We start from the raw sequence: 24235 nt of genomic DNA, 5'->3' as shown, positions 1-24235 counted from the left end.
AACCTTTCATAAAAGATGTCTTAAAAACCAATTCCCAATACCCATTCTTGTCTTTGGAAAACAGGGCAAACAGGTGTATGTTCGTCTAAGCTTTGAGGATCGCTCTGAATCTGATCTCTATCAAAATCCCTCCAAAATGGAATTATCTCAGTTTTTTCTCAAAATTTGGTGTGTTTGAAGAAACCTACCCATATTTGAAAGGTGATCAAAAGAGAACTGGTGGGGTTTTTTTAAGCAGAGGGTCTGTTATTTCATTTGATATATTGTATGTTTATATATTTACAGAAGAACATTTTCTGGGAGGCATTACACTTTTGTAAAAATCATGAAAAATGCTGGCGGTTAAAGAGTTAAAAAGGTCCTATCTAATCTTGTTTACATTAAATGCTCTGCTCCAAATAATCCAAGATCAAGCAAACTGTCAACAATCAAATCCAGCTAACTTGAGTTAGCGACGTACGAAGAACGAGCCCCAGGACATTCACCTAAAATTGATGAGAAGACCAGGAGAAAAATGGTCAGGGAGGCTGCCAAGAGGCCTACAGCAACATTAAATGAATTGTCTGTCAAGTACTGGTTGTGACAATAATCTCCTGAATTCTTCATGTTTGTGCTAAAAGCCATTTTTAACCAAAAAACATCCAAGTCCAGCTAAAGTTTGCAAAAAAATATATTTAAATCTCCCAAAACTATGTGGAATAATGTATTATGGTCCGACTAGACCAAAGTTGAACTTTGGCAATAATACCAAAAGATATGTTTGGCACAAAAAAACACAGCACATCACCAAAAGAACAGCATGCCCACAGTAAAGCTGCAGCTTCAGGCTTTGTGGTTGCTTTTCTTCGGCTGGAACTGGGGCTTTAAGCAGGATGGATGGAATAATGAATACCTCCAAATACCAGTCAATTTTGGCCCAAAACATTTAGGCTTCTGCCAAAACACTTAACAACCTTTCAGGATGACAACAACCCGAAGCACACCTCCAAATCAACACAGGAATGGCTTCACCAAAACAAAATCAAGGTTTTGGAATGGCAGAGTCCAGATCTAAATCCCATCAAAAATCTGTGGTTAGGAAATTAGGTGGTTAAGATTAGGAAAATTTAAGAATGACAAGACAACAAAAAAAATTGCATTCTTTGCATCATGCGTAATTATGCCAATTCTAAGTAATTCCACATGTGCATATACTCCACACTCCAGTCCAGTAGGTGGCAGAAATGCACCTTTAAGTGGGTTTGCCAACTGCCATTAAAAAAGAAAAGAGGAAGAAGATTGCATGCGCAGAGCGTCCCAGGCTGCGTTCCACTCCAGTTTAAGACACGCACTCGTGAACTTCCCTAAACACTTCCCCTTGGGGGAATCCCTGTTGCCATTTTTAAGTGTGTTCCACTTCGTCAACTGGATGAGGGAAGTTTATATGGACAGTCTACTTCATATTTCATTGCTAAGGGGCTAATGTTAGCATTTTTTCAAAATGTGATACCTTACCTTTAAAGAAACACTAAAAAGTTTTTGCTCTTTGCTCCCCCTACAGGTTGGAAGTGGAATTGTCCATTACCACTGTCGTAAATAATTTAGCCTACTGCAGTATAGCTGGCTCTGATTGGATTGTAGGTCTGCCATAAAGCAAGTTTTTGTAGTTTTTACTCGAGGACCACGACCCGACGGTTGGAAACTTCTTTAGTGCGGTTTTGGCCAATAGAGAGCTGCAAAACGAATGTGAAAGTGCAGTCCACCCAGTTTTGAGTGGATGAACGACTGTCTGAAACTTTTTGAAAACGTTATTTTAAGGTTAAAAAAAACTCTTTGGTGTTGCTTTAAATATGGGTATTTTTCTTTAAAAAAAAAAAAAGTCAAAAAGCTGAAATAATTTCATTTTTGTGAAGGAATTATGATCAGATTCAGAACGATTATCAAAACATACACAGAGTTTAAATTAGTAAAAAAAATTTGCTTCAGTTTTTTATAAATTAATAATTAATTAAATTATTAATTATTATTTTATAAATCGCGGTATTGCAGATTAACATAAAAATTCATCAGGAACATGTTTTTATGCAAATGTTTTCTCTTAATTGCCGAGATAACTCGTCAATGGCGGGTAAAGAGTTAAATGATGTGTAACTCACTTAAAAATAATGTTCATCAACATGAAAATAACTAAGGGTTCTGATAAACACATAATGAATCAGATTCAAACCATCACCAATCTGTCTGAAATAGGGTTGTGACAATTAATTGGGCAAATGTGCGTTTTCTCAATGAATAAAATTTAAAATGTATTACGGTGAAATGCCGCCACATTCAAAAGCCAGAGGGCGCTTTCGTGCAGAAACTCCATTTGTGCCACAGAAGAAGTATCATTACTAACACTATTGCTGGATCCCAAACCGCCTACTTCCATACTATATAGTACGTAAAGTAGCGCTTTTTACGTACTATATAGTATGGAAGTAGGCGGTTTGGGATCCAGCATATATCTAGAGGAATATTTATATCGCTGTTCTTCAGATTGTTTCAGGTATTTTCATGATAATAAAGAATATTTTAAATGATTTGGTTTGATGAGTGTTGCTTTTTTAAATGCATGTTATAAACGACTCAAACTCGTAGTGATTTTAGATTGATAATGACTTCCTACTGATCACGGAGCTGTAGTACATGCACAAGCTGTGCATGAAACACTGAATCGGAGCCTCACGATTCAGAATCGATTTTAGACAGGTCTTTTTAATGGGAACGCAATGCATCGATGCACATCCCTAGTCTGAAAGCTTTACTGAGTGGATAAAACACCTGAACCTTAAATGATGTGCTGTAATCCTCACACAATCAGTCACTGTTTTTTCCTGATGGGAATCTAGAATTTATGTCATCTATTCTATAACCCACAATAATTAAATGTACCAAAACGTACCCATGGTTAATTATACTATTTATAATGTTTACAATGTGTATAATATTTATAATACTTTATAAACTGTAATATATATTGAATATAAAATGTCTATTTCTGAGAAGCTGAAAGCACACACACACACACACACACATACACACACGCACACACACACACACACACGCATACACACACACACACACACACACACACACACACACACACACACACACACATACACACACGCACACACACACACACACACACACACACACACACACACACACACGCACACACACACACACACACACACACACACGCACGCATACACACACTGTGTAACCAAAGTGACCCGTCTGGAATGCTGAGTGTCTACAAGTACTCTAAGTGTATCCCATAATGCACCTCACATATGTCATTTCATTGCGTTCAATCCCATCTTCTCACTAAGCAAGCTGTCACCTTGGCAACAGCACACAGTTTCCACAGTGTCTTGCGTAGAGATGTTACTCAGCAGTGATATCAAACACACACACACACACACACGAGTGTTTTTTACCTGGATCTTAACAGCAATAACCACAGAACTGAGCTCACGATCCAACTCCTTCAGAACCATCAACTTCTTCAGCGTCAGACTACACAACCTGAGAGATAGAGAGACGTGAAGACAGAGAGACAGTTACAGTTTTTGCCTATTGCTTACACACTAAATCCGAATGCTTAGACCAAAGCCTCAATACCTAAACTTCTTGTAGCATATGCTTAAACACAGTGTAACCATAGCTTAAACACATTGTCAACTTTGCACTTTGTTTGCAATTCTGTAGCACACTTATTGCGAAACACTACACACGTTTTCTTACATACGACACATTTTTCAAAAAAGAAATCACCTATTATCATTGGGAAAACACTCTGTTCAAAATGCAAAAGTCATCTGGCAATTATAGGCACTTACATACACACCTGAATACACTTGTACAGAAAACAGAACACCAATCGGTCTGAGTCTTAGCACTACAAATAGGCCTCAGGTAAGACATTCTGAGAACTTTGCAAGCATGGAGGTAATGCGAGTAAGAGTAAGAGGAGGACAAAGAGAGAGAGGAGTTGGACGTAAACATGGACATGGAAGAGGACAAAGACGAGGACCAGTGCGGAGACGTGTATCGGATGACATCAGGGCTACTCTGGTGGACCATGTCATAAATCATGGCCTATCTATGAGGGAGGCTGGGCAAAGAGTCCACCCTAACCTCAGTCGCTACACAGTACCGTCAATACTAAGAACATTCCGACTGGAGAACAGGTATATCTTCAAGTTTCTACTCCTGTACCTACTGTATGTGTCACATGATTCTGTATCATATTACAGTATTACTGTACAGTACTTTTCAAAAATGAGTAGTGCTGTGAAGTATATGTCGCCTGTGATGTCGACGAGGTCTTGTGGCCAGATCCGAACAGAAGGAGGGATCCATAAGACCCCCCAGGCCCCCACCACACACATACATGTGCACACAAACACAAAACAAGTGTGTTTTTCCCCACAATACTGTAGCAGTTTATCCAGTATTTGTTTTGTTTTTTACTTTTGTTTTGTGGCTAAATGTGATGACTTGTGGTTCTATTTTTCTTTATTCCTTTAAGAAAGTTTTTTTTAGGGTAAAAACTCTTGTTAGATTACTGAATAAATTTAAACAAATAAATATATCTTTAAATAAATCTACTTTTGAGTTTTACTAAAGACTGAGTCTAAGAAAATTACGATAAAAATAAAACCACAAAGACTGCAGTGTTATATATAAAGCGGATCAGTGTGTTGCTGGTGATATGAAAGAGTAATTCAAATGGTGCTTGTGTGTATGGTTTTGTTACAAGAATTTCATTTTTAGAAAGGAGTGATAAGTTTTGATTGCAGTGTTTCATTTTGGCATGGATGTGAGTTGTTAATCTCCAAGTGCTATGTCTGTGTGCCTTGTGTGTAGAGTTTTGACACAATGAGCCAAATTTAGCAAAAAGTGTGTAAGCAATAGGCAAAAACTGTATTATAGTCATGTATAAATCAACAACATGATGAACATTTACAGTCAACACATTCAGAGATGAAATAAAGCGTGTGGATCTGAATACTGTAGTGAATGTCAACACAATGTCTAAGCTATAATTACTCTGTAGTGGTTAACCGGATCATTAATGTGCAGACAGAAAGCTGTGTCGTGTCCTTCAAATCCTGTGACATCATTACATCTTCAAGATGCACAAACACACAACTACACTGATTTAAATCTATTGATGATGATTTCTAAAAGAGAGATGCTGCAGCTCAGTGGAACAAAAAACCTTTGAAAGGTAAAAACACTTTGATCTTAAATAATCATATCTTCATTTTATACTTCACAGTTTTGTGTGTGCATCAGACAGATATTCTGCTCACCGGAACCATAATGTAGTCGATAATATTTTTCAGATTCACCAGGTGAAAATCAAGTCACCACATTTATAAAAGCAGACACATGATTTGAGTCATATAATCTTTGTCTCAGGCACAAACAGCTCTGATAGAAAACATGCAGAGAAACATTTGTGCTGGCTCAGCTAAAACACAACCACCCAACTGACCCTCTTTAGTTGTGGTCTTTGAAAAGCCCTGTGGCATGAAAAGCGCCGAAAACAGCAGGAACATTCCATGTCAGGAATCAGGGAAAAACAACTGTTAACCTGCTTCCCCAACTTAAATCAGTTCTGATAAAACCTCAAAACATTGTCATAGAGAGACAAGAACTGTCGGGTAAACCTGTAAACTTTATTTGATTTACAATAAATGTGTTTACATACGCTACATATTTCAGCGTGGGGTTACATATCTGCACAATTACAGGTGCGCTGTTGCGTCTGTGCGGTTACAGGTTCGCAGTCGTGTGTGCGTGGTTACGTGTGCGCTGACGCAGGTACGCTGTCACGTGTAAGTTACGGGTGAGTTGTCGCTTGTAGGGCTGGGTCGATACTTTTATTGTAGTGCTGCAAAATTAATCGCATCGCAATCACAATCGCGATGTCAGCCTGTGCAATTATATGACTGCAAAATGTTGCAATTATATTAAATAAATAAATGTGTGGACTTGTTAACACCAACTTTCTGATAACAGTTTGATGATTTTCCTTGCTGTTTAAAAAAAGAAAGAAAAACGAACAAAAAAGGCAGTGCACGTGTGTGGTGTGCGTCGTCACTTATACCAGAGCGAAGATGGATGCAGAGGAGATTGACAGTGATCTGCTAGCTAAAAAAAACTATGTCTGTTGTATGGCGGTATTTTGGATTTAGGATTACTGACACTAAGCAGTTGCTACATCACGTGGCAATACGAAAACATTTCTAGTTTTACAAATACACATTTTAGCTAAACTGTGTGTTGATTTTTCTTAAAACCCATCAAGTTGACTCATGATACCATTTAGTATAATCGCAATCGCACATCGCAATATTAACATCAATAACCGCAATGGGAAAAATTACCCAAATCGTGCAGCCCTATTTTATGGTATCAAACGAAAAACTCAGATACTTTGAGTATCGAAAAATGATTTATCTTTCGGTGCCAAATTTCGATTCCAAAAGTCAAGCGGCTGTGTCTGTGTGAGCCTGTACTTATAATAATAATAATAATAATAAATTTAATTTATAATGCACTTTATATTTAGAAAAATCTCAAAGTGCTACAGGATAATAATAAATAAGAGACAATACAACAAGAAGAACATAGCGAGTCAGTTAAAAGCTCTATTAAAGAGGTGAGTTTTGAGGCCACGTTTAAAAACATCCACAGACTGTGGTGTCCTCAGGTGGTCGGGGAGAGCATTCCACAGCCTAGGAGCTACTGAACAAAAGGCCCGATCTCCCATAGTACGAAGCTTTGTCTTGGGCTGTTTCAGTCGAAACGCTGTACCAGATCGGAGGGCACGTGTTGAGGTCTGCAAGGTAAGTAGTTCTTTGAGGTAGGGGGGGGGGCTTCACCATAGATGCATTGGTGGGTAAGGAGGGAGATTTTGTTGTCAATCCTCTGAGACACAGGAAGCCAGTGGAGTGATTTGAGAATGGGGGTGATGTGTTCGTGCTTCCGCACCCTCATCAGGATCCTGGCGGCACTGTTCTGGATGTACTGCAACTTTTGAACGTTTTTTCCAGAGATCCCAATGAGCAGTGCATTGCAGTAATCCAGCCTGGAGGAGATAAAGGCATGGACAAGTTTTTCAGCATCAGAGAAATTGAGAATAGGGCGTAGTTTGGCAATATTCCTAAGATGGAAAAAGGAGGTCTTGTATAGATGCTTGATGTGAGAATCAAATGACAAATGGGGGTCCATTTTAACACCAAGATTAGTAACAGATGTTTGAAGTTGAATGTTTTGTCCAGAGAAAGTGATGCTGTTTATGCCTGATAGTCGCACCTGATGTGGAGTGCCAACTAAGATGGCTTCAGTTTTCGAGCTGTTAAGCTGAAGAAAATTTTGCCTCATCCAAGCCTCTATCTCCTCCAGGCAGGTTGTCAGAGTGGATGTTGTTGATGTTGTGGCGGCAGTGGGGGAAGTTTGATTTGTCCTGATGTATAATTGGGTATCATCGGCATAACAGTGGAAGGAAATGCCATGTCGGTTTATGATATGACCAAGGGGGAGTATGTAAAGAATAAACAGGGTGGGGCTGAGCACAGAGCCTTGGGGGATGCCACAGGTGACATTGTGGGGCAGAGATTTCGCCTTTCCCAGGGCGACATACTCTGTTCTCCCTGTGAGGTATGAAGAGAACCACTCAAGGGCAGAGTCAGAGACACCGATCACAGAGTTTAGGCGGTAAAGGAGCATGTTGTGGTCTACAGTGTCAAATGCTGCAGTCAAGTCCAGAAGTACGAGAATAGATGGAAAGCCGTCGTCCGCAGCCGTCAGCAGGTCGTTTGTGACTCTGACTAGTGCTGTCTCTGTACTGTGGCCGGCACGAAAGCCAGACTGAAATGTTTCAAAAAGATGGTTTTGTTTTAGATGATTAACAAGCTGTGCAGCAACTACTTTTTCCATCACCTTGGAGAGAAATGGAATGTTGGAAATGGGCCTGTAGTTGCTAAACACCTCTGGGTCTAGGTTTGGTTTTTTGAGAAAGGGCCTGACGACAGCAATTTTCAGTGCTGCGGGAACATGGCCAGTCAGAAGGGAATGATTTATGACTCTTGTGATAAGAGGACTTATAGCAAGAGGGTTTGATTTTAAAAGTGTTGTGGGGAGTGGGTCCAGGGAACAAGTGGATGGCTTCATCTCTTTAATAATGACCTCAACCTCTTGTGGGGAGATATCCAGAAAACAGCTTAGTTTTTGAGAAATCCCAGGCTGTAGTTCGACAGTCGGGACAGGCAGTATGGGGAAACTTGATAGCTGGAAGCGGATTGAATCTACTTTGTTCGTGAAAAAGTCGATGAATTTGTTGCATCTCTCTTCTGTTTCTACTGATTGAATTTGTGTTTGCGGTTTAAGGATGTCATGTACGGTGGAGAAAAGTTTCTTGGAGTTGCCAGGGTTGCTATTTATAATGTTGGAAAAAAACTGGGAACGTGCATGTCTCAAGGAGCTAGCATAGGACCTTTGATGTTCTCTGTACGCCTGTAAATGTACAGTGAGTCCTGAGGCTCTATGGCGACGCTCCAAGACGCGTCCAGCTGTTTTCATTAGTCGGAGTTCATCCGTATACCAGGGGGCTGAGCGTACGAAGCTGACACTTTTAGTTTTGACTGGAGCATGGAGATCTAAGAGATTTCTTAGAGATTGGTTGTAGAAGTCGACCAGTTCAGTAGCTGAGGAGAGACCAGTATAAGACAGATGTTTGAGGTCAGTGGTCAAAATATCCAGGTTAATCTTTTTTAGGTCTCTATAGCAGATTATTCGCTTAGCCTTGGTGAGTGGAAGAGGGATTGACAGTTCCATGGTGATGGCCTTATGATCTGACACACCCAGATCATAAACCTGAAGGATACTAATGGGGGCAGAGTTTGACATGACCAGATCCAGTGTGTGCCCCCTAGAGTGTGTGGGAACATCGACGTGTTGTTGGAGGTTAAGGTAATCCAATAGTTGCAAAAACTCAGCTGCATGGTAGGAGGAGGGGTTGTCAACATGAATATTAAAATCACCAAGTATAATAATATTGGTAGAGGTGGTGCACAGTGTTGTGAAAAGATCATATATCTCTGAAATGAAAGCTGGGTTTGGTTTGGGGGGGCGGTATATCAGGAGTATCGTCATGGGGAAAGGGGGTTTACACTTAAATGCAAGACATTCGCATGAGGTTAATGTAGACGGAAGGAGGAGGGGAGACAGCTCCAAGTTTTGTCGGTGTATGATAGCAAGACCGCCACCACGGCCGGAGTTGCGGGCTCTCTCCAGGTAGCTGTAACCGGGGGGACAGGCTTCATTGAGCGCTGAGTAGACCCCTGGCTGGTGCCATGTTTCTGTCAGGCACATAAGGGCTAAATCTTTTTCCATGATGTGGTCTTGTATAAAGGAAGCTTTATTTGTGAGAGATTGTGTATTTAAAAGTTCTATTTTGAGTGTTGATGCTGTAGTCGATCTTTGTAGAGGCCGTAATACACTTGTATCCACTCCACGTTTTACAATCTGCTTAGAGTTGAGAGATCTCGCGATGTTTCCCGTGCCGCTCAGGTGAGCGAGCGGAGATCTCGCGATGTTTCCCGTGCCGCTCAGGTGAGCGAGCGGAGATCTCGCGGTGCTTCCCGTGTTGTTAGCGCAGAGAGCAACACTGCTCTGATGACGCGGCAGACGTGCGACAGTGGTCCAGAAAGATGGAATACATGAGGCAAGAAGATTCGGCTGATGGTAAACAAACATTCGTCGGAAACTTCTGTGGATGTAGCGTGGACGCCGTTTAAGTCCAAGTTCTTTGATGGTAGCACTGGCCATTGGGATAGAGTGGTTGTTGAAAGTTAGCAGCTGTGGGATGGAATACTTGAGCCTCATGCCGGCCGCCATGAGACCGGGAGAAGTAGCGTTAAATGGCTGCCCCAGGGGAAAAGTTAAACCTTTGAGCTGTTGGAAGCAATAATGGAACAACAGAAAAAATCCGGGAAAAACGGCAGGAGTTTGACCGTCTATCCGCTGATGTTAGAGGAGATGACAGTGGGCAGTAGGTGAGTAGAGGTTTCAGCTTCGTATAAATCCATGTATAAATCCATGTAAAAACTCACATATCAGTAAATACTGATTTAACACGAAAAAAAAAAAAAAAAGAAAGACAGAGAGACAGTGGAGAAGCGGCGACAGCAACGCCAGCGTCCTCTCGCACCCGTCGCCCTTGCGTGTAAGGACATAAAGCGCCGGCAATTGGCTGTCCACCACCACGTGACGGAGAGGATTTCTGAAAATACTCGCAGTTCAGCTCGCAGGCACCCAACACAAGTGTAGAAAGGATGCAATACGAGAAATATACAGAAAGTCTTTTTGATAGTTGTCTTACCAATAGAGTTAGCGGAAGTATGGCCGTGTTGTCTCCGTGAAAGGCACGTCAAACAAAACGGCGCTTCGGGACCGTTGCAGCTATAATGAACCCACTTATTTAAATACTGTTAGTCCAAGCTAAAGACCATTTTACATTTCATAAAATAAAGCAGTGTTAATTATATCCTTAATTTCTTTATTTTTGTTTCCTTAAGTGTCACCCCTGGCACACACCTATCCAAAAAGCACAACCAGTTTTATTATTAATGTTACCCTGAGTGAGAAGTGTTAACAGAATTTGTTTTAATTAAGGTGAAAAATAAAAGTTGTGTGTTTAATGTATTTTTGTTAATGTTTAAATGGATTTTAAAACATATGGTATCGAAAAAAGTATCATTAGGAACTGGTACTGAAATCTACCGGATCGAAACAATACCCAGCCCTATTCGCTTGTGCACGGTTACAGGTTCGCTGTCGCAGGTACGCTGTCACGTGTATGTTACGGGTGCGCTGTGGCATGTGCGCGGTTATGGGTGCGCTGTCGCGGGTACGCTGTCACGTGTATGTTACAGGCGCGCTGTCGCATGTGCACGGTTACGGGTGCGCTGTCGCGGGTTCGCAGTCGCATGTGCTCGGTTACGGGTTCGCAGATCTCTAATGATTTCTTCACTATAAGAAGCTAATCCGAGATGAACACTGCACAGACAAAACTGTGTTTGCTATACACACACAGACCAGGACACATAAAACTCTGGTAATTGTCGGAATGAATTGAAGGTGATGCTGGCGTTTGGGGAATGTTTTGATAAATAGTCAAAGCCTACTGATGCTGTACCTGCTCGACAACCTGCTCGACAAAAAATCTGCTTTTCTGTGTGTTTATGTGAGTCAGTGTCTGAACCTTAAAAACTCTGTTCAGATCAATCTTAAAAACATTTTTGTTGCATTCAGTGTGGTTTAACCAATATTTACTGATATTTCTATAGCGCCATTCCAGTGCTCAAGGACACTTTCCATTACTGTAAATATAATGTAAATGGATAGACTGCCTTTGTCCACTACATATACACTTAATTCAATTACAATGTAAAGTGTTGTTTTTAAAACTAAAGCACAAAGATGAAAAACAACCCCACAATCTGGACCAAAACCAAGTACAGAACTTAAGTACATGTCTGTAATATCTTCCATGTCCTAGATACAGTAGTATCAGATAGTAATATGATGCAAATAGTCTATTTTAAACATGGTCCTGGATTAAACAAACTTGAAAATAGACTCCTCCATGTGCGCTTTCACAGACGCTTTGATCGGATTGCAACGTTTAAGGTACATATAAACTGTACTTTCAGACTAAAATCATTGATGTTGATGAAAATAAGTGCATGTAAACATTGCCACTAATCAAGCTACATAAGCTGGTATGCTCAGCGGGACAAACTCTGATGTTAATACCTGATTCAAACCTGATTAAAACCCTGTAAATAGATCAACTGTGCGTGGGACTCTATTCTCTACCATAAAGTAACATTTCAAACAGAAATTCAAGCTCTGTGTTTTCTTCATGGTTGTAATGAGCAGTGATTTTCAGCATGGCCTCAGGCTTTGAAACTAATGGAAATCACATTATCACGAGAAGTGAACAAGAACAAAACTCATTAGGACCACCGCCAATCAATGAGCTTCATTATTACCACTCAGAGACACTGCATCCTAAATCATCACATTCACAGGAAAAATCAGATTACAGGACCAGCACTAACCCTCACTTAAAGTCCCACTGTGGGGAAAATCTGTTTTTTATTGTTGTTTATATGTCTATGTTGTGTTTCTAACATGTAACACCATTGTGCTGAGTGTTTTCTCCATAAAATTAAAGACAGTCTCATTGAGGCAGTTTAACCCCCAGGGGTCGAAAAATGTGGGGGATTTTTTTCTCATCAAAGTGGAATCAAATACTCATATTTTAAATAATCATACATTTACATGTAGGACATTATTCAAAACTGTAAAGGGTCTTCTTTTTATTTGTGTACATTCATAATAACAACAAAACTTTGTGCTTTTGTCAAATAAACAAGATAAACAGGGTGTAAGCACTGCATTGTTTCTTATCTGAGCACTGCATGTTTTCATCTGAGCACTGCATGTTTTCATCTGAGCACTGCATGTTTTCATCTGAGCACTGCATGTTTTCATCTGAGCACTGCATGTTTTCATCTGAGCACTGCATGTTTTTTCATCTGAGCACTGCATGTTTTCATCTGAGCACTGCATGTTTTCATCTGAGCACTGCATGTTTTCATCTGAGCACTGCATGTTTTCATCTGAGCACTGCATGTTTTCATCTGAGCACTGCATGTTTTTTCCAACCTGATCTCACGAATTTCCGTGGCATAGTCACGGAATATTGTGCTCATTTTTCCGTGGCATTCTCACGGATCTCTGCATTTTTCCATGGCCCTGCTACGGACTGTCTTTTTCCGTGGCATTCTCACGGATTGGTTACTCAACTGTTTTGTCCTATTTTCTTACCATTTTCGCTTCGGTTTAGGGTTAGATTTACATGAAATGACATCCCTACCCAAACCCAACTCTAACCCCAACGCCAGGCAACAATTGTTTAAAGTTTAGAAAATATAAAAGAATAAATCAGAAAAAGTAGTATAAACCAATACTTAAAGTAACATACAAACGCAAACACCAAATCTAACCCTAAATCGAAGCGAAAATGGTTTGAAAATAGGAAAAAGCAGTTGAGTAACCAATCCGTGAAAATGCCACGGAAAAAGACAGTCCGTAGCAGGGACACGGAAAAATGTGGAGATCCATGAGAATGCCACGGAAAAATGAGCACAAAATTCCGTGACTATCCCACGGAAATTTGTGAGATCATGTTGGTTTTTTCATCTGAGCACTGCATGTTTCTCATCTGAGCACTGCATGTTTTCATCTGAGCATTGCATGTTTTCATCTGAGCATTGCATGTTTTCATCTGAGCACTACATGTTTCTCATCTGAGCACTGCATGTTTTCATCTGAGCACTGCATGTTTTTCATCTGAGCATTGCATGTTTTCATCTGAGCACTGCATGTTTCTCATCTGAGCACTGCATGTTTTCATCTGAGCACTGCATGTTTTTTCATCTGAGCACTGCATGTTTTCATCTGAGCACTACATGTTTCTCATCTGAGCACTGCATGTTTTCATCTGAGCACTGCATGTTTCTCATCTGAGCACTGCATGTTTTCATCTGAGCACTGCATGTTTTCATCTGAGCACTGCATGTTTTCATCTGAGCACTACATGTTTCTCATCTGAGCACTGCATGTTTTCATCTGAGCACTGCATGTTTTTTCATCTGAGCACTGCATGTTTTCATCTGAGCACTACATGTTTCTCATCTGAGCACTGCATGTTTTCATCTGAGCACTGCATGTTTTTTCATCTGAGCACTGCATGTTTTCATCTGAGCACTACATGTTTTCATCTGAGCACTGCATGTTTTTTCATCTGAGCACTGCATGTTTTCATCTGAGCACTACATGTTTCTCATCTGAGCACTGCATGTTTCTCATCTGAGCACTGCATGTTTCTCATCTGAGCACTGCATGTTTTCATCTGAGCACTGCATCTTTCTCATCTGAGCACTGCATGTTTCTCATCTGAGCACTGCATGTTTTTCATCTGAGCACTGCATGTTTCTCATCTGAGCGTTACATGTACATGTTACATGTCATCTTTGCACATTTGAGCACCGCAAGTTTTTTATATGATTGTTACATGTACATGTTATATGTTTCTCATCTCAGCAATCTTAGCTGTGATGAACATCTATGATGAAAAACATGTAATGCTCAGATGTGCTGAGATGAGAAACATGTAACACTGAGTGTTTCATGTTTCTCATCTCAGCACATGTTAGTATATCTGAGCATTACATGTTTCTTCTTTGTTGACAGCATGTTTTCTATCTGAAGACGTTATCTGAGCACATCTGAGTGCTCCATGTTTCTCATTTGAGAGCCCATATCAAAGTCTGCTGCATAAACACATCTTGTGTTGTCTTTTAAGAGGTCGGGATCATTATCTCAAGGATAATGAACAACAACCTGCAGTTTTTCCATTCGAACAACATCCAATCATTCCAAATTTTGGTTCAGGCAATTTTATGGAAAATAAATTGCAACATTTGAAAGACAATGTTGTCATGTTGTTATTTTGGTATGGTATACTTTATCTGCATTAAAGAAGTTCTTGAGAAACCTTGTAACATAAGACATCAGAGTAATATATAAATCCACTATAATTCTACATTTTGTGTTTGAATTAGACCACCTGAGACACACATTGTTTGACTCAGCAGACTGTGTGACATTATTCTCCAATCAAATACCACATTCTGTCCTTGGTTTGCCACCCTGCAGGCCGGATCTGAGTCAAACAGGAAACAACATGCTTTCAAGACATGTGCTTGCCTGTGTATGTGGCTCTCTCCATAAGGAAAGAGAACAAAGGCTTGTAATATAAACAAAACATACATTCATGAGTTATCATAATCTCACTGCTTCCAGGCATGTTTAACTGACCTAAACACACATTAGCTAAAAAGAAATGGGAAACAATAGTATAGGGGCTGGGCAATGTATTTAACTCATTGTTTTTAGGGATTCACCAATCCGATACCTGAGATAGGTATTAGAACAATCCGGACAGAATGTCCAACCAGATGGTAATCTAAGCAGGCCATGATCAACAGAGTCCTTGAGCAGCATAAGGCCATTATCCAAGTCTTTTCTAGCAAGCGAAAACTCTCACATCTCAACCTCTCTTGAAGTACCGGAGGCCATCAATAAGTGTCTTAGCCCTCTGGTTGAATTCACGGATGCTCTTTCTGGAGAGAAATATATAAGTGCAGGAGGATACCATAGGCCTTGCCAAAAGCATCAAACAGAAGATAGCAAATTACCTCAATGAAAAATACAGCAACCCAGCAGTACAAGAACTACTCGAGAAGACCTCTGCCCTGTACCCAAGGTTCAATCTTAAATATGTCTGTCTTAAAGTGCCTGGGTGGCTTCTTCAAGGTCACCACAGACAAGCCGCAGGACCTCTTCTGCAACAAAACCAGGCCATAGCTTTAATTTGATATATTAGACAGTTCTTTGTGAGTTGAGGCCATCACTGACAGTTCATAATGTGTGACCACTGCAGGAAACGTCAGGCAGTTCAGCAATTCTCATATTTTGCACCACTGTCACACTGTCTGGCACCCAAGAACACCTCCATGATCTACTCTCCAGTATGAAATTACATGTTAGGGCGCACTATCCAAACCAAACCACGCCCGGGTGTGTTTGACCCCCAAAGCCTGGTCCGTTTAACTAGTATGATCGCTCTGGTTAATTGCGCCCTAGCTGGCTTGCAGAGGTGGGCTCGAGTGCGGTTCACTTTGGCTTAGGCGTGAAATAAGCAATGTGATCGCAAATCGCACCAGAAGTGTCAATTACGCGACCACTCACCTTTATCTGCCTTCCTAAAAACCTTCTGATGCACGCAACAGGGTTACGTGAATGTTTGAGACCAACTACGTTATAATGGGAATTTTAAATGTTGGATCTTGTTAAAAGCTACATATGGTGGTCGTGCTTTCTTATAAAAATTAACCATGGTTTTATAACAAATAGTTTAACTAAGGTACTATAGTAAAATAATAGTAACAAAGTTAACCATGCAGTCCTGCTACAGGAGCTATGGTTTATTAATGAGGTTTGTAGTTAAACTAATAAAAATGGCTAATGGCTACTCCATTTTTTCTATAATAAAACCATGGTTAATGAAAACCTATGGGCTGTTGAAACATCCCTGAGCATCAACCTGGGAGTTGAATGGCCGCTTTACAAGATTAATAACGAGTACCGACAACATAGTGAGAATTAAACAGTTTTACATCAGGCACTAATCCTACTAGGTTCTTTAGTTTTTTTAATGTTAAGTCACGTCTTTGGGACCGACTTAATTACTCATTCGTGAGTCCTCTCTGTAGTGCCATGCATAAATTACATATCAAGCATTTATGTAACACATCTTATTTGAGCATAAAAATGGCTGTTGTCAAATATAAAGTGTAAGTTACTTTACCTGTGAACTGTTGTTTATCGCAAATGTAGTGCTGCCTGTAATGGCAATTCTCAAAATGCACAAACTTTTATTATACGATTATTATTTGAATTTTACACATAAAATTGTAACAGCGGCTGCTGTAAAAGTGTTTAAATACACTCTAATAACAAGTTCCTTATCTTGTCTTGTTTGGAGTACATCTTGTATTACTTTATAGGGCTGTCACAATGATTAAATAATCATCTCATTGCAATTGTTTGACCTCATCACGATGATTTCAGATCACCGCAATGATTGCACATCTCTCTAAAAAACACAAGGGGAGCTGCAGGGCCTGTAAAAGTGAGACTGTATCTAATGGCGTAATAAACACAACAATGTGTGAAAATTGTTTCATGAACAAATAAAATCCATGAGAGTTAATCGTCGAAGCCCTAAAACAGACAATTAACCCTCATAATTGTCATAATTTATTAGACAGTTAACCTGCCAAATTTCATAAATAAAAAGTTAACTACACCAGATTTTTGGAAACACCAAAGTATTGAGTCACAACACAGCAAGTGATAAACAATTAAAAAGTAAGAAAATTGTAAGATAAGCGCTCTCAGCATAATGGATTACGTAAGATTGTGGCTAAATTTGGGTGCAGTTAAGATTGGATAGGGCGAGTAATCATTTAATTAATTTATCAAGCTGCAAAACTGAAGGATGGCTACAATGCTTTCCAATGAAGCATATGTAAAAATCTTAACTAATCCTTCCTGTTAACCATCCTAATCACCTTCAGACATGTACTAATTCATGTAGTCTACATTAATCGTTAACAAAAATAACACGTTAGCTTATTGGGTTGATGTCTGGCACATTCTCACCTCCTGGAACTCCGGGAAAAGACTTGAAGCACATCATGTACTCGGACAACATCAGCTGCCATTTCAATTCACATTATGACTCTACGCAGAGTCCCACACCAATTAAGATCAAATGAATAAGCATGAATAATTGACATGCTACTGCTAGAATAAAGAATGAAGTCACACGTGTAATTACTGCAGTCTGATTTATGCCTGGGTAAGTTAACACTCATTAGTCTTTACAGGGACAGGAGGAGAAAATTGGGAAATATGAGGTCAATAAATCACTTTAATAAGACTCTTGATATTTGATATATGCTGAATGACTTGACATGGACTGGGAGCTGTGGCTCAGTTCTTCACCTCACATTACCAAAAACATTGCACTGAAACACATCCTAATATCATAAACAGGGTAGAAACTGGACCACATTAAGGTAGTACTCAAATTTATTGTAATGTGTTTAATTTATTATAATGATGAAATGATGAAAACTCTATAATGGTTTAATATAAATGGTTTTGAGGGGGATGGTTTGATTTTGCTAGAAAAGTGAGGGGTTCTGTCAATTTACTGAAAATTTGGATTTGTGAGAAAATGAATGCTGGTTTTAAGAAATGTGTTTTAGCAATTCAGAAAAACTGTAACATACTGTACAGTGGCAAATGACAGTTAAAGTTAAATATTATTATTGTTAAAATTAATTATATATTATTATTATTATTACTAATAATAATAACTTAATAATAATAATAATAATAATAACGTAATATAATAATAATAATAATAAGTTATTATTATTGTTAATAATAATAATAATGATAATAATAACTTAATATAATAATAATAATAATATGTTATTATTATTATTATTATTATTATTATTATTATTATATTATTATTATTAATAATAATAATAATAAAATTGTAATATTATAATAATAATAATAATATAATAATAACAATAATATATGAATAAAAATAATAATATATTAATAATATAATAATAATAATAATAATAATAATATACACTGAACCACCTCATAGAGTCAAAATCTTTTTAAAATCTAAAGCCTTGTAGTGTGTCTGTATGTATGTAACACACTATCATAATCTTAGCCCGCGAGAAACTAAAACTCTGACCCGCCCTGAAACACGTCAGCTAGTTCACGTCATGCTGAGAAGGCGCTGTGTTCTGTGTTGTAAAAGAAAATCCCGGTTATTTCCACTTCCAAAGGATGATTACATTTGTATCATGTGGAGTAGTCATGAAATTGGCAAGGAGAAGAACTGTGTGTGTGCCAAAACTTTACACCAGAATCAACCAGAAGTCACTGCTACTGTCTCTCTCTCTCTCTCTCTCTCTCTCTCTCTCTCTCTCTCTCGGCAAGCTCTAGCTCTGTATGTGTGCGAGAAACACAACGCATCTTCTCTCTCCCACTCCCGTTGAGCTCTAATCTGTTAAAGTCAAGATGAAATTAGAATGAAAACTGTCATTTGTTTTGTAATATTGTGGTATTTTTTACTAATGATTTATCTCTGAGCTTCATTATTTTGTAAAAATTCACGTGGCCTTATAACTTTTAATCAAAAACGTAAATCTCTTCCCCATCTTCCCCTCTGGCAGGTGGGCGAGGTCCAGGAAAAGATTGCAGCGATTAGCAATTAACAAAGTAAGGAACCAGTCACCTCAGCTTCATTCACGTCTCGCCTCTTTACTGATTTTCGGTTATCCAGGAGTGACGCACTGCCAAGATGGCGACAGCAGGCTCCGCCTACTTTTGGGGTGCAAAAATGCTCTCCACAAATTTATGGGTAACGTCACGGACACAGTCCATATTTTTTACACTCTATGGTTATATCTCAAATTTTTCTTTACTTGTATTATTGCTGCTATGACACCCAAATTTCTCCATCTGGGGATTAATGAAGTATTACCTTATGTTTCAGCACAATTTGAGATTTAAGGGGATCGCACACCGGACACGCAGCTAAGCGCCGCGCCACATCGTGTTGTGTCTAGGACAACTCGTAGGTATCATAAACCAAAAGTGCACATTAAATAGCGCGAGCTTCGTCAGATAGCGTCAACTTTAAAATGCAAAATATACATTAGCAGCCAATGTTAATCGTTAATGATTTGGGACAAATATGATGTTATTTAATGTTAACCAACTTCCTGAGTCATAGATGTGCATATACTCATAGAAAACAATGTGTTTGATTATATTTTTAGAACGGCGCTGCGCGGCACTGAGCTGCGCGTCGGGTGTGCGACCCCCTTAAGAAACAAAAGTTCTGGTACAGCTGATATCAGGTTAAATTGTTGGTCAGAAATATGTTGTTTACTTGGGATTTTAGCAAATGATTTTAGAAATATCTGTCTTTTTTCATATTTAAGTAGATAGGACGAGTCTTTCATGACTGAAATAACTCCTCAAAATGAGGCCGTCTAGTGGTGCGACTTCGTTAAAGGAAATTTGTGTAAACAGAATGATATTGGTTTTTTTATACATTTTTATATTGATATTTAATTTTATTCATAAAAGATTGTTGTTAAAATAAAATGAGTTTTTGTGTTTTGCTTTGGTACCTTAATTGTTAGCAAAAACTGAATCATGAGCTTATAAGACTTTAGCATAAATTTTACCAGCAGCGTTACCTTTTTTTTCAAAGAAATAATATTAGTTTCAGACGGTTGTTATCGGGGAATAATATACTTCTGAATGCTGGAACTGACCAATCAGAATCAAGCATTTCAGAGCACTGTGTAATCAAATATTTACAACGTATTTTTAAAAAATGCTGAATGTGAGAGAATGTATTTGGACAACCTAACTTGGCTTGCATGTTGACTGTAATTGGTTGGAGCGGGCGGTCAGATCTCAGCACTTATCTAGAAGTAAAGCACAGTTCACAGTTTTTTCTTTCAGGTCTTAAGCAGTGAGATACAGATACCTGTTGGAAGAAACAGATCTGCTCTTATCACAGCCAATGAGACACATCTGGGCCACACTGATTAATCTCATCTCATGAGCTCTTCCTGCTCTCCGTAGAGCTTAAAAAGCACGAGGTTTGAATTTAGTAAGATAATTACTTCATGTATTACCACTTCCAAAAATAATGACAAAATCAACAGACAGGTGACCCATGGGACCATGTTCTGTTTAATGTTGAACAAACAGTGTCTTTACTGTTCTGGGGTAAACTGAAGTAAAAAGATGTTAAATTGAATATATACAGTTTTAAATCAAAAGTTCGAATGCAAAACCTGGTAAAGTGTGTCAGGCATGATTTCTTGATAATTAGCATTTTTTATTAGAGTCTTAACCCTGCAGAACCCTTCTCTTAGCTTTAATTAACACTGGCCAAATTTGACCCGTGGGTTCTTCAGGGTTAATGGATTCTGCCTAAAAACTGGTATTTCTAAAATGGACTGGTTGGGTTACGCAGATCTGGCAACCCTGGACGGACAATGATGGAATAGAGGTTTGATTTCATCCTTTAATATAAGTGAGTTTGTATTTGTTTCGTTGTTGTTGGGTTTTCATTAAAATAGTGTAGTAGGAAAAGGATTGTATTACTGTAACAAGAATGTATATCATTTTCATAAAATAATGACTTATTTATTTTGTTAATAATTAATCATGTTAATTCTCATCAAGGTCTGATTTTAAATGATTGTATTAATGAAATTTATTAATATGTGGCAAATTTTCCTCACCGCAAATTCCCTGAAGACTCAATTCATTTTGTTTATTTATATTTTTACATTTAAAGATGTTTGACTATTTAAAAGCTGCAGAAACTTTCTATTTAAGGCTTAAAATATCAAAAGATAAAATATTAAAAAGATTATATAAGTAAAACTCCGTAGTAGTGTGTGGCTTTTGCACTTTTAAAGTACATTTCTACACTTGAATTTAATGCATTATTTAGCTATAAGAAGTGAAAAATTAAATTTTTATCCGATTAAACGATAATTCGCCCGATTAATCGGTTATGAAAATAATAGATAGCTGCAGCCCCATTACTAACTGACAACTGTCACATGACGTTGTCGCAACATCCGAAAGTTACGTGTGGCGACGAATCCAGGAATTGTTCTTTTCTGGGTACCACGACGTAATAAGTTACATTGTAAAAATATCTGTAGAAATTACAGTATTACTGGGTATTACTGGCAACTAGCTGCCAGTAATTTACTGCAGATTTTACATTTATGTTATTTACTGGCAACAGTTTGTTTAAAGTTAAATGAACATGAAATATTTTCAGTCTTTATCTTCTACAGTAAGTTACTGGCAACTTGCTGCATAATTACAGCTAATTTTTACAGTGTACGTGGTCTCGACACGTGTGGGATCTACACAATGTACATAAATTAAACGGATAACGAACTAAGTTTGCATTTATAAAAAATGCCTAAAATATATTTTTCTAGGACTTTAATTACAGGTGAAAATAACATTTTACTTCAATAGTTAGCAGATTAAACATAGTAAAAAAAAACAATAGGCTATACAAATATGGAAAAGTGAATGACAGCATGAAAATGATAAACTGCATGTTAGTTTATATTCTGTAAATACTCTTAATATGCATTTGCAGCTGGTTGCATGCTGATTTTTTTTTTGTTTTGCCCAGAGCGACAGATAGGCTTGCGCCGGCCCTGCATAAGTTAAACAGTTTTTAAGACATTTGGATGTGTATCATTATGGATTTGCGCGTTCAGTCCTGCCTGAGTTACAGCTAACATTAACGTTATTTATTTATGAGACATTAAGGCCACTTATTTATGCCCCCTGTGTGTAAGTGCGACTCTTGGGTGGGGAGGTTTAACCATCATGGGGGGGGGGGGGTTATGCCCTTTGCCACCACAGCTGGATAAAGTCATAGCGGAAACACTGCAAACTCTTGATGTGAATACATTAATGCAAAATCTGGTTCACAATATACAAACTGTACACTACACCTGACTGTATCTGAATCACATGTCTGAAGTTAAGTAAAGAAAAACACTTGAAAAATGAAAATCAAGGCATGAACTTGTGGTTTTCAAGACAGGACTTATCCTAGTCCCAGACTAAAATCCATGTTTAAACACCTGGTAGTACACTGTAAAAAAGCTGTAATTTTGCAGCTGGTTGCCAGTAACTTACTGTAGAAGATAAAGACTGAAAATGTTTCATGTTCATTTAACTTTGAACAAACTGTTGCCAGTAAATAACATAAATGTAAAATCTACAGTAAGTTACTGGCACACTGTAAAAAATACTTTGCAGCCTTAAACATTTTTTTGTTAAATCAACAGAAATGAGTTGTCACAACTTATAAAATATAGTTGAGAAAAGTCAACTTAATTTTATAAGTTATAACAACTCACCTGCAGTTATAACAACTCATCTCTAGTCAAGATAAATAATAGGAAGTTGAAATAACTTAACATTTTTTGTTAAATCAACTGAGATTTACAAAGCAGCAAAGTATTTTGACAGTGCAGCTAGTTGCCAGTAATACCCAGTAATTTCTACAGAATTTTTTACAGTGTAGGGCTGCCCGATTATAGGCAATATCATAATCACAAAAATGTAGGTAAAAATCATAATCACGATTATTTAACACGATTACTCTGTGACTTTAAAAACATGCATTTATTTATTTTATTTTTATTAAGAAAGTGTTGCAATACTCACAAACACATCTGTCCAGAAGAAAGCTATTTATATTTTAATTACACAATAATTGTTATACCTCCATTATTTTGTTTTTGTAACTGTTTGAATCAAAAATTAAAAAAAAATAAAAAATTATTAATTGCACAGCTCTACCTTGTACTGCTGCCATATCTTAACATATATCATTGCTATTGTTTTGTCTCAATATACACACCAGTACTGATTTTTGTTTGTAAAAATGTCCTAATACAATTAATTATTCTAAACCTTGTCTGGGAAACCATCCCTATTATGTCATTTTAGCACCTCTGAAAGATCTGCAGGGTGTTTAATGACTGTGTGAACAATTTCTTTAAATATCGAAACTGTACAGAGGATGCAAAGCACATTACTACAATGAAAATAACCTTGAACTGCTCATAATGATTTCTTCATCAACTTAATCAGAGATTAAAGGACCATACTGTAAGATATGTTTTACCAAAAGCTGTAATGCAGCATTTGTAACAGTTAATATGCCTTATATACAGCTTTTAACTATAACTGATGGTAAGAGCTGTCATAAACAAATGACATTCATGCTCATCACAACAAGCTGAAATTTGCATTGATTTGACTGTAAGAGACACCAACTGGACTCAATACTGAGAAAACTCCAAAGCAATCAGTAATAAATTTAAAAACCAAAACAAAGAAATAAATCTAAATGTGTTCAATATTCCACTTGCAATATAGGATCTAAAGCATGAGTGTGAGGGATCTTTAACTGGGTCACTAATGCATTAACCCAATCAAGCATCATAACACAACAGAAGAACATCAATGTATGAACAACACAACTATTGCAACTGTGTTTATATGACACACATACTGTACACATGATGATGATGATAAGACCCAACTGGATATATAAACTATGTCACTGTTTAACTCTGCGTGTTATATGCATGCATGTATTTTAGAAATAAGCATGCAAATGATGATAGTTCACATTATGCTCTGTTCATAAACATATTTATGGTACAATTTGCACATATTTGCTCTCCATCACAACACTGCATGCATGCGTTTCACGGTGAAGCCCGACATGCTGGACATGTAAGTTAAAAGTTAAAGGCGCGTGCAATCAAAGAAATGCATTTGGTGTTTGATGAAACCTTACAGATTTATTGAT

The 24235-nt window shown here is 38.1% G+C and overlaps 1 protein-coding gene across 2 annotated transcripts in view; it reads right to left on the bottom strand.

Moving 5' to 3' along the window:
- LOC141359285 (phosphofurin acidic cluster sorting protein 2-like) overlaps positions 1–24235 on the bottom strand; it is a 53298-nt gene that overhangs the window by 28691 nt on the left and 372 nt on the right. For both annotated transcript variants that reach the window (XM_073861459.1, XM_073861460.1), the window contains exon 2: positions 3462–3549. In XM_073861459.1, coding sequence (XP_073717560.1) covers positions 3462–3549 — 88 coding nt within the window. The remainder of the gene's footprint in view (positions 1–3461; positions 3550–24235) is intronic.

This window comes from Misgurnus anguillicaudatus, chromosome 23 (assembly GCF_027580225.2).
Source record: "Misgurnus anguillicaudatus chromosome 23, ASM2758022v2, whole genome shotgun sequence".
Classification (NCBI taxonomy): domain Eukaryota; kingdom Metazoa; phylum Chordata; class Actinopteri; order Cypriniformes; family Cobitidae; genus Misgurnus; species Misgurnus anguillicaudatus.
The sequence above is the reverse complement of the archived record's forward strand: the minus strand, read 5'-3'. Positions and strand labels throughout refer to the sequence as shown.